Source organism: Plasmodium sp. gorilla clade G2 (assembly GCF_900097015.1).
Source record: "Plasmodium sp. gorilla clade G2 genome assembly, contig: PADLG01_00_22, whole genome shotgun sequence".
NCBI classification, from domain to species: Eukaryota; Apicomplexa; class Aconoidasida; order Haemosporida; family Plasmodiidae; genus Plasmodium; species Plasmodium adleri (nom. inval.).
The window spans coordinates 82,016-93,449 of record NW_021628870.1 but is presented as its reverse complement, the minus strand read 5'-3'; the positions used below and the strand labels follow the sequence as shown (position 1 = coordinate 93,449).

At 17.4% G+C, this 11,434-nt stretch overlaps 5 protein-coding genes across 5 annotated transcripts; 1 reads left to right on the top strand and 4 right to left on the bottom strand.

Annotated features, from left to right (window-relative positions):
- Positions 1–253: 253 nt before the first annotated feature.
- Positions 254–481, bottom strand: PADL01_0019100 (Hypotetical protein; the record flags this gene model as incomplete). The annotated part of the gene is made up of 1 exon (XM_028680430.1): positions 254–481. One exon carries the CDS (start codon positions 479–481, stop codon positions 254–256), a length of 228 nt encoding a protein of 75 aa, XP_028541208.1.
- A 25-nt stretch (positions 482–506) lies between these two features.
- PADL01_0019000 (stevor PIR protein, putative) lies at positions 507–978 on the bottom strand (the record flags this gene model as incomplete). The annotated part of the gene is made up of 2 exons (XM_028680429.1): positions 507–734; positions 910–978. The coding sequence occupies 2 exons, from the start codon at positions 976–978 to the stop codon at positions 507–509; spliced, it is 297 nt and encodes a 98-aa protein (XP_028541207.1).
- Positions 979–2,118: 1,140 nt separating this feature from the next.
- PADL01_0018900 (Plasmodium exported protein, unknown function) lies at positions 2,119–3,227 on the bottom strand (the record flags this gene model as incomplete). Its single annotated transcript, XM_028680428.1, has 2 exons — positions 2,119–2,998; positions 3,208–3,227. The coding sequence occupies 2 exons, from the start codon at positions 3,225–3,227 to the stop codon at positions 2,119–2,121; spliced, it is 900 nt and encodes a 299-aa protein (XP_028541206.1).
- A 2,081-nt stretch (positions 3,228–5,308) lies between these two features.
- On the top strand, positions 5,309–5,788 carry PADL01_0018800 (Plasmodium exported protein (hyp12), unknown function; the record flags this gene model as incomplete). Its single annotated transcript, XM_028680427.1, has 1 exon — positions 5,309–5,788. The coding sequence occupies one exon, from the start codon at positions 5,309–5,311 to the stop codon at positions 5,786–5,788; it is 480 nt and encodes a 159-aa protein (XP_028541205.1).
- A 2,113-nt stretch (positions 5,789–7,901) lies between these two features.
- Positions 7,902–10,325, bottom strand: PADL01_0018700 (acyl-CoA synthetase, putative; the record flags this gene model as incomplete). The annotated part of the gene is made up of 1 exon (XM_028680426.1): positions 7,902–10,325. One exon carries the CDS (start codon positions 10,323–10,325, stop codon positions 7,902–7,904), a length of 2,424 nt encoding a protein of 807 aa, XP_028541204.1.
- Positions 10,326–11,434: the final 1,109 nt, after the last annotated feature.

Sequence of the window (11,434 nt, the reverse complement as noted above, 5' to 3'; positions counted from 1 at the left end):
TTTTTTTTTATATTACATTTATTATATTAAATCTTGAATTTTACTTGTATGTTGATTTGTTTTATTTTTATTAAGGAATTAATTTTAGTATGTGTTGGTAAAATATAATACACATTATATTAAAATAAATAATATATATACTTTATTTAATAAATATTAAAATTTATTTAAGACATTTATTGTATTATATTTATATAATTTATTATAATATATAAAAAATATAAAATATAATATTAATTTATATGTGAAACTCTTATTCGTTAGTAAATTGAAAAAACGATTCATCATCTTTCAAAGGATTTTTTGTCCCAGAATTATTTTCACCATCTGATTCATCATCAAGTTTTCGAAAATATAGTTCTTGTTTTCCATTAAAATCATTATAAAGCTTTCTTTGCATTTCCAAATATCCAAGGTGACCAGGAGGCATTCTTGAATTTCCTCCTTGTGCGTTATTATATATTTCTTTTCTAGCAGTCATTCTATTTGGTGTTCCAGGAAATCTCTTATTTGTTATTGGTGGAATTTTTTTTTTTTTTTTTTGCGTCATCCTTTGGATATTTTTCTTTCTTATATTTTCTTTCATTCGTATTTGCATATTCGCCTAATTCATTATTTTCATGCTTATCATTTGCTGTAAGTTCATGTGAAGATTCTGCTAAGGACCTAAGTGTTTTTTGCCCTAACACGATATTTTTATATTTTATATTTGTATATAATCCATGACAGTCATTCTAAAAATGTATAAAAAGAAAAAAATCCAATAAAATAAAATAAAAAAAAAAAAATATGGAAATGATAAATAAAAATATTAAAATATATGATAAAAAAAGGTAGTTTTGAATCGTATACATATATATATATATATATATATATATATATATATTTTGTCATTTTTTTATTTCTCACATTATAAAATAAGGTTAATGCTCCTAATACGATTGAAAATATAATTAATTTTAAATTATAAGATATCATTTTTAATATAAATGCTATTATATTTATAGATGTAATATAATATATATGTACTTGTGTAAACTATAAAGGAAAAAAATATTTAAAAAATTTGTATATGTATTATTAAAAAGGTTGAGGCTTATTAAGAAATAATTTTTTTTATATATAAAAAATCTTTTTAAAAAAACAATTTATGTCCTCTAAGATGTAATATAAATATATTTTTTTTTTTTTTATTAAATATACCAAAAAATTATGTTATTTTATAAATTTCGTGTGAATTATATATGAATATAAAACAATTTTTTTAAAATTTTATTAATATTCCTTTTAATGTTACTCCTATTGTAAATTATAGAATATGTGTAATTTGTAAATATATATAGTTCTTTATATTGCTGAATGGTAATGTTTATATTTATAAATAAAATACATCTAATAAAAAAAAAAAAATTAATTTAAAATCTTAATAAATTAAAATTAAAATTGAACATAGAAATAAATAATTAATATTTTTTTTTATTTTTTATAAAAAAAAAATTATTTTTTCCTTATATAATTATTTCACATTTTACATATATAAATGTGAGTTATATAATTTATTATTTAATTATATATCTACTATAAAATGGAGTATTAAAACATTAAAAAAAGTTGAAATAAAAAGAAAACATTATACAGTTATGATTGCTAATATATAGTTCTTGAGTTATTTTGTAATTAGATTATATATCCAAATAATGTTTGTAATATATATTTGTATATATTATCTAATATATATTTAGATATTGTTCTATTTTTAATACATTTAATTATTATTATGTACGTTATGTATTTTATGGAGTTTGAACGTAATGATCTATATATCCTTTACAACAATATTAAAATTGTGTGTTAATTTATTTTCATTTAAACAATTATCCATAATTTTGTAAAATTAGATAATAAATATAAATATATAAATATAATTAGTTCTTTTTTTCATTTTTATTCTAATACATATAATACATATATACAATAGAATTGATGTTATATTTATCATTATTATTTTATTTTATATTAATGAATTTTTTTTTTTTTTATTATTTATTTATATTTTTTATTTTATTTTATTTTATTTATTATTATTTTTTTTTTTATTATTATTTTATTATTATTTATTTATTTTTTTAATATTTTTATTTCATCATTTTTAAGATCTTCTTGCATTATTATTTTATCTGTTCTTAAATTATCATGTTCTTTTATGACATCTTCTTTAAGTGTAATTTGTATTATCATTTCTTTCCTTTTTAAGGTATTTTGAGATTTTATTCCATCTTTTTTAAAAGCATCATGTATTATTGTTTCTCCCCTTTTAAAATTATTTTGTGCCTCTGTTACATATCTTTCTAAAGTATCATATGGTTTACTTTCGTCTCTTCTTAAATTATCTTTTGGTTTAATAGTATCCTTTTTAAAAAGATCGTAAGATTTTATTTCATTTATTTTTAATGGTTCTTTTTCTTTTTGTGCATCTGTTACGAATGAATATTTTTGAGTTTCTTTAATTTCTAATGGTTTCTTTTCTATGAATTCAATTTTTAGTTGTTTATTTTCTTTTATTTCTTCTATTTTTCCTTCTTTATCCTCATGTAGTTCAACTTCTGAATATTCTACATCTTCATCGTCAACTACCTCAACTTCAACTACTTCATATTCTACTTCTACATTATCATCCAACTCATTTTCTACTATTTCATGTTCAATTTCTTCATCTTCATCCACTTGAACATCAATTTCTTCATATTTTACAACGTCCTGTTTTTCTTCCTTTTGTTTTTTTTCAATTTGCATTTCCTTCTTTTCTGTAATTTTAGATTTTAATATTCCCCTTTTCATCAATTTCTTTGTTATAGGGTCATCATATAGTTTATTACTTAACAACTCTTTTTGTCTTCTTATGGAACTACCACCTGATAAATCATTTATTAATGTTTGCCTAAGTACATCTACTTGTGTTGGTGATAATTCTTCTGTTTGTACCAAAATTCTTTGATTCCTATTTCTTGTAAAAGTAGTATTGCATGCATTTGCTTATTATATTTTATTCCACACTATGTAAAAAAAAAAAAAAAATTATATATATATTATATATACATATACATATACATATACATATAAAGCTAATTAAGTTTATCAAAATTATTTCATTCAATGAATATCCTTATTATTATTATTATATATTTTTTTTTTATCCTACCTTAGTACAAACAATTAATATTACACATAATATCGTGCATATATAATAAGGAATTTTACAGATATAGGCTTCTTTTTTTTTTATTTTCACATATGATTTATTTATATACATGATTTACCTTATCCTAAAGTTAGTCTAAAAATTATATTTTTTTATATCAACAGAAATCGATTTCTTCGATACTATCATATATAAAATTACTTATTATAATTATATGTTTTAAAATGTTTTATTTAAAAACATATTCATGTAATAAAATATATAAATTTAAAAACAAATTATCAACAATGAAGATAATAATATTTTAAAAATATAATTTAATTAAAAATATGTACATATGTATTTCTCTATATTTGAAAACATTCTTTAAAATATATACATAAATGTATTATATATATATATAAATTATATTCCAGCATCAATTTATTAGCTTAAATTGAAAATGTTATTTTAAGCGAAATATTATTAAGCATGCAAAAATGAATACAATATAATATAAAATAAAAGAATAATACAATAATATATCATAACATAAAACTTTAATGTATTAATTATTTATTTCATTATTCTTAAAATATATATATATTTTTTTTTTTTTGATTAAATATAAAATATATTTTATAAATAAAATATATACAATACAGATCGAACAGAACAAACAGAAAACAATTTTGTGGTTGTATATTTTATTTTAATTTCTATATGAAACAGAAAAAATATATAATATATTATTAGATATTATAAATAATATATAAATAAAATATAGACCAATTATTATATTAAATTTTTTACGTATTTAATATATATTTTATTATTTCATTTCTTATGTTAAAAAAAAAAAATTTATAATAATAATAAAATAAAAAAAATAATTAATGTAGCTCAATTATTATTATAATATTATTCATTTGGTGTTTTTTTATTATTATTATTTTTTTTTAATCTTTATTATAATGAACTTGCAAAATTATAAAATTATAATATTATCTATAAAAATCATTTTAATAAAACAGACATATATATTAAAACATTTTAATTAATTCTAATTTTATATATAGTGCTTAAGAAATCATTAATACTAAAAATAATATTAGAGATAAATATATTTAGCTACATATTTATATATACATAATATACTTTCATAATAACATATAAATTTATATTCAAAATAATACTTTAAATTTAATTTGATGTATATTTATAAAATAAAATAACAATGCAATATATTTATATAAATATTATATTGTATATATATTTCAAAATATTATAAAAAATATAATATATTAGAAATACATATTTATATGTTAATTAAAATTTATGAATTAATTGAAACGTATTTATTTTGAAGCATAATTAATGAATTCTTTATTCAAAAAAAAATATATAATATATAAAACAACATACGATAAATAAAAATATTCCTTCTATAAAAATATATACTTTCATTTTAATGCACCATTTAATTGAAATAATTTCTTTTTATTATAATATATTAATATAATAATTATAATACCAATTTTAATAAATATTAAAATATTTTAATTATATATATATATATAATATTTTTAAGATAGAATGTTTTGTAAAATAATTTATATATTTAATATTATTAGAAAATAAAAAAGAAAAAAAAAAAGAAGAATTATTACGTATATTTTTTTTATTATAAGTAATATAAAATTTTATTTTTCTGATTTTTTAAATATTACTAATATATTTTTAAAAAATTAAACTATTATTTAAATATATAAATATATAATAATATACAATAAATTATTTTATTATTATTATTCCTTAAAATGTTTGTTCTAAAAAAAGTGTTGGTTATTTCCCCCTCTGCTGTTTTATATATTAACTCCTCAAAATGTAATATAATTAGTAGACGTGATATTCTTGTTTTATATTTATTAAAAACACATAACAAATGAAAAATATAATATTTATATTATAGTAATATTTGTATATATTTATTTATTTACAGGATATTCAACAAATTGTTATTCAAAAAAAAAGAAAACATAATAAATTAAACCAAACATAATACCTTTTCGATCCCTGGCTCAATCTTCCTTATCACATCAACTACAAGGTCATAAAAGAAAAAAATAAATGAAAACACTCAAACATTCTTCTAGTACCAATACTGAAAATACTGAAATCACACAAAATGGGGATTCCCAATCAACAACACCAAAAAATAGAAAAAAAAAGTCATCAAGGACTAATCCAAGAAAACCAATTATGAGTAATGAACAAACACATAACACAGGTCCATCAAATAATATAGATAATAAAACAGATATCTTTTATATGTTAAATAGATCCAGGATAGAACATGCATATCAGTTAATAGACACGTTGGATCTTAAAAATAAGGTAAAAAATGATTTTAAAGAATTTATATATTTATATCTTACAAACAGAAATGCAAGAAGACAATATGAATTATACAGATCTATTAAAAGACATATTAAAAAATTCATAAATCACCCTCAACTTAGTTCTCTTATAGATTTTCAAAATATTGAAGAAGATCTTTATTATAAATATTACCCTAGTAGACAAAAATATAAAGAAACAATTTTATAAAATAATACATAGTAGAAATGTTACAGTTTTAAATATAAATATATATTATATAAATACTAATGTATGTAAATTAATTATTTAATAATATAACTTCTATTTTTTAATTAATTATCCAGAATTTTTCTCTTCACAAAATGTATAGTTTCATAAGGAATACACAGTTATTTTAATTTAAAAGGAAATACATATACCTCAGAGTAAAAATTAACTAAGAATTTCCATATATTCATTTTTAATAATACAAATATTATATATTGAAAAATAAATAAAAAAATATATGAAATAAATTAACATATATATATATACATATATATATATATCCTTTATAAATATTTCAAATACATGATTATTTATATATACCTTTATATTATAACATATTTCTTATTTTTAAACTTTTATATGTTTTTATAATATTTTAAAAGAATAAATATAATATATATATATATATTAATATCCATTTATTAAAATTAGGAACATAAATTATATCAAAACAAATTAATTTCAATGATTAAACCGATAACACAAACTTAAATATTAAGCATTATATTTTCAATATTTTATCCTTTTTTTTTTATTATTAATAAAATATATTTCACATCATAATATAGAAAAACAAATCATCAAAAATATTATGTTTTATAACAAAATATATATAAAATTGTAATCAATCAAGCGAAAATATTTTATTATATATATTTTTTCATTTATTTTAAAGAAAAAAAAATAATAATAAATAATAATGTATTTCACACTTATACACCAATAAATATTGTTTTTCTTCAATTATTATTAACAAAATAATTTTGAAAATAATCATATGTATAATAATACATTTTTTACTAATAAAATGTATATATATCCTAAATGGATAATTTTGTTTATTATTGTCATAACAAAAATATATAAATTATCACTTAAAGTGATAAAATAGCTTAACGTTTTATAATTTTTCTTTTAGGTTTTTAAAATATAAATTCGTATTTGATAATATGCTTCTTTTATCTATTTCTTTAAAGAACTAATTTCATTTTATTTAAATTAAACTAATATGGTCTATATATATATATATATATATATATATATATATATATATATATATATATATGACAAAACTACAAAATGACATTTGCATGCATATTTTTCAATATACCTTATAAATATATTTACATTTAATATTATTAAAATACACATTATATTTTAATCAAATATTAAAATAAAATTTTTAAAACTGGGAAATATATTAAAGTATTAATTTTCATTTATTATTTTTTTTTTTTTTTTTTTTTTTGATTATATTTTTAATAAAATTATTTTAAATCATTATTATTATATATATCAATTCTGTTCTTTTTAATTTTTTTTTTTTTTTTTTTGTATATTTGTTTTTACACGAACATATGTTTCTTTTGAACTTAAAATTTGACCATTTATATATTTTTAAATAAATAAATAAAACATATATAATATTATATTAGTAAATATTAATTTTATATATTCTTAAAATAAATAATTGTTTTAAAAATAACATTAAAAATATAGAAATTTAAAATATATCAAAAATATATATATATATATATATATATCTATATATATATTTGTTTCCCTGTTAAATGAAATAATACAAAAAATAATAAATCATGAATATGTAAAAATGTTTATCCAAATTATAAAATTGTATATTGTAATTAAATATACATAATAAGGAATACATTGAAAAAATATTTTTTTATTCCCTATATATGATACATAATGTACAATAATATTTATATTAAAAACAAAATTCAAATTTTTTTTTCAACACACCAAAAAAAAACAATATATAATGTAAAATAAAACAACATATAATTCATATATAACCTTGATAACAAGATAATAGAGAATTTCTCATAAATATATTTAACATTATTTGCAAAAAAAAAAAAAAAAAAAAAAGCTACAAACATATATTTATACAAAAGAATATTATAATTAAATACAAATATAATTTTAACATACATATTAATATATATATATATATATATATATATATATTATATGTCTTCTTTTATTGTATTATTATTTTACAATATATATTTGTATCTAATTTTGTGTATTTTTTTTTTTTTTTTTTTTTTTATTTATTCCTTTCTTGTTCTTGCGTATTATTTGTAACTCTTAATTTGACCTTTTTATTTTCAACATCGTTTTCATGTTTTCTCATATCATTCTGATTTCCTTTTGAAATTGACTCATTTGATAATTTTTTTGAATCTTTATCTTCTTTTTTTTCGTCTTTTTTTCCATTATTCACACTACCACTATTATTTCCTTTTAATTTATCTACATATTTCTGTTTAACTACATCTATATAAAAAGAAAAATCTTTAAATACATTGAATCTTTTTATTTTTAATGTTGGAGTAAGGTAATTATTCGTGTCCCATTGTTTTGATGTTAAATATATGTCATTAATAACATTATATCTATTTAAATTAGTTTTTTTATAAATCTCCATCATTTTCTTCTTTACATAATCAATATAAATATTCTCATTTAATGTTTCATCAATTAATTTTTGTGAATAATTCTTTTCAGTAATTCCAGTTTTTTCTAACATATTATCATTCTTTAAACTTGTAAAAAGTAAAGATTTATCCACAGATATTATTCCCAATGGTCCATCCATAGAATCATCACCATATACGACACAAAAATTAACAAATGGAATTTGTGAATACAGATTATTTAACATATCAGTTTCTATGTATTCTCCTTGTGATAATTTAACCAAACCCTTTGATCTATCTAAAAATGTTACAGAACCATTATCATTAATTTGTACTATATCTCCAGTTTTAAAATAACCATCATTTGTGAAGGAATTTTGTGTACATTCCTTTTCTAAAAAGTATCCACTAAACATAGAATCACTTTTAATTAATAATTCTCCTTTTGGTAATGTATCAGTTGCTTTATATATTTCCCATGTTCTTACTTTATATTTTGTACTAGGAGAAATAGGTACTCCCATACTTTCAGTGTTATCATCTTCTACATCTTGAATAAAAGCAGGACCAGTAAGCTCGGTTAAACCATACCCCTGATAATATTTAACATTTAGTAAAACACCTAACTCATTAGCAATATTTGGACATAATTTTCCTCCACCATTTACAATAGCACGCATATTCGGATTAATCACATCTTTAATTTTACTTGATACAGATGTAATACCTTCAACAACTTTACTAAAAGCTCCATCATTATTTCCTTTACGTAAATTTATAGCTTGTTTTGCTATAAATTTCTTGTAACCTGTTAAGTTATTTACTTCTGTCATAATATTAGTATACATTCTACTAAAAACCTTAGGTACCCCAAATATTATTTCACTATTAGAATTACATATATCACTATTCAGATATTTAATATCTCTACTCCATATATTAATTTTTACACCCAATAATAATCCCGTTAAAACAAGAATTCTTTCATATACATGAGACATCGGTAAATAAGATAAGTGTGTTTTGATATGATATTCTTTTATTATATTATGATCACATAATGGTATTACACTATTATAGAAATTCTTATTGCTTAACATAACACCTTTTGGTTTTCCTGAAGTTCCAGATGTATACACAATGGAGGAAATAAAATTAGGATCTTCGTTTTGAATTGTAACATTGGTCACTTCTTTCTCTATCATATTATCAAATAAGATAATACTTACACCAACCTTATTAGCTTGTTTTTTTAATGCACTAATCTTTTCTATTTTTTCCTTATCATATTCTAAGGAAGCCAAAATGGTATCTTCTCCCTTACCAGATTCATTATAATTGGCTTTATTACTACTTTTTCTTGAACCATTACTTTTTTCTTCATTTTCTGAGTTTATTTTTTCACTACGTTTAGATAGGTTATCTAGGATTATGAGCTTTTTCAAATATGGCAATTCATTTTTACGACACAATAATCCTTCAATCAAATCTAAATCTAAACATAACCATTCTAATTTTGAACTATTTAATATATCTATAATTATATCTATACTAAATTTCGACTGAATTACTAATGTTGTAACGCCACTCATCATACAAGCAAAATCGGTAATTAACCAGTTAGTTGAATTATTACCATATAAACCTAATAATCGAAATTTCCCATTATTCTTTTCTTCATTATATATTTTTTCTGGAACACCAGTACCATTATATGTATTCAAAGAATGACTAAACGATAATACCTTTTTGAAAAAATTTCCATATGTTATAGAATTTTCTGCTTGTCCGCAAGAATTCTCGACTATTGCTGCTAACTTACTATTATTTAATTTATATTTATCTAAAAAAAAGTTCATAAGATGTTTATATTTATATATTGAACTTTTTGTTTTATAATTTTTCATACAGTATACGCTCGATTCATTTTTATTTTCTACACTTTTACATATTTCTGTGAAGTTATTTTTTCCATTATTATGCTGGAAGTAAAATAATAAAAGACAAAAAAAATATAAAAAAAGCATAAACAAACTTACCATAACATTCATTTTATTCTATAAAAACATTTAAAATGTAACACAAATATATATAATACAAGTATACTACAACTTAATATTATATTTAATTTTTTATCATAAAATTAAAAAAAAAAAAAAAAGAAAAAAAAAAAAAATTAATATATAATATATCCTTATTATTCATTATATTTTATATGAAATAATATATTATTCCATATAGAACATATATATTCTATGTAATTTTTACATAGATTCCCAAATTTGTATTTTTTTTTTTTTTTTTATATATATATACATATATATTTTATATCATCTCATTTTTCATAGTAAGTAAATTTGTGTAGATTTTATTTTATTTATATATTAATAAAAATAAAATTAATTAGAAAATTATATATTAAAAATAAATAAAAATTTATAAATATTTCACATATAAATATAAAGGAAAAATATTCTAAAAAAAATTAAATGTATTCATTTATATTCAAATAAATTCAATTAAAATATTTTTATATATATATATATATTAAATATATCTTTTAGTTTTTATAAATAGGACACCGTTCTGTGAGTTGTTTTCTTGGTGTTCTTATAACATTTCTTTTTTTCATTATATTTATAATTTATTGCATATAACTCTATATATATAATGTAAGATTATAATATGTATATGTTTTAATGATGGTTGTTTTTAATATTAAAAAATAAAAAATACATTATAAAAAATAAAAATTAAATTATGTATAAATAAAATAAAATTAAATCAATATATAAAGAGATACTTTTTAAAAGTCTTTTCAAATATATTAAATTATATATATAATATAATTATATTGTTTAATTTTCTTTTGTAATATACAATGAACTATTTATATAATATATTTTTTTATTTTTACTGCTATAAAAGTGTTTTTCTATTTATTAATTTATTGCATGTATATTATACAGATTCAATCTATGATGAACCACATATTTTTTTGTATGTTTTATATTTATTTATTATTTTTATTTTTTTTTATTCTGAATATTCTTATTTTTTAATATTTATTTTTTATTCATTTTTTTTTTTTTTTAAAAACATTTAGTTTATTTTTATTTTTTATATATTTATTTAAAAAAATTATATTTTTAAAAACATA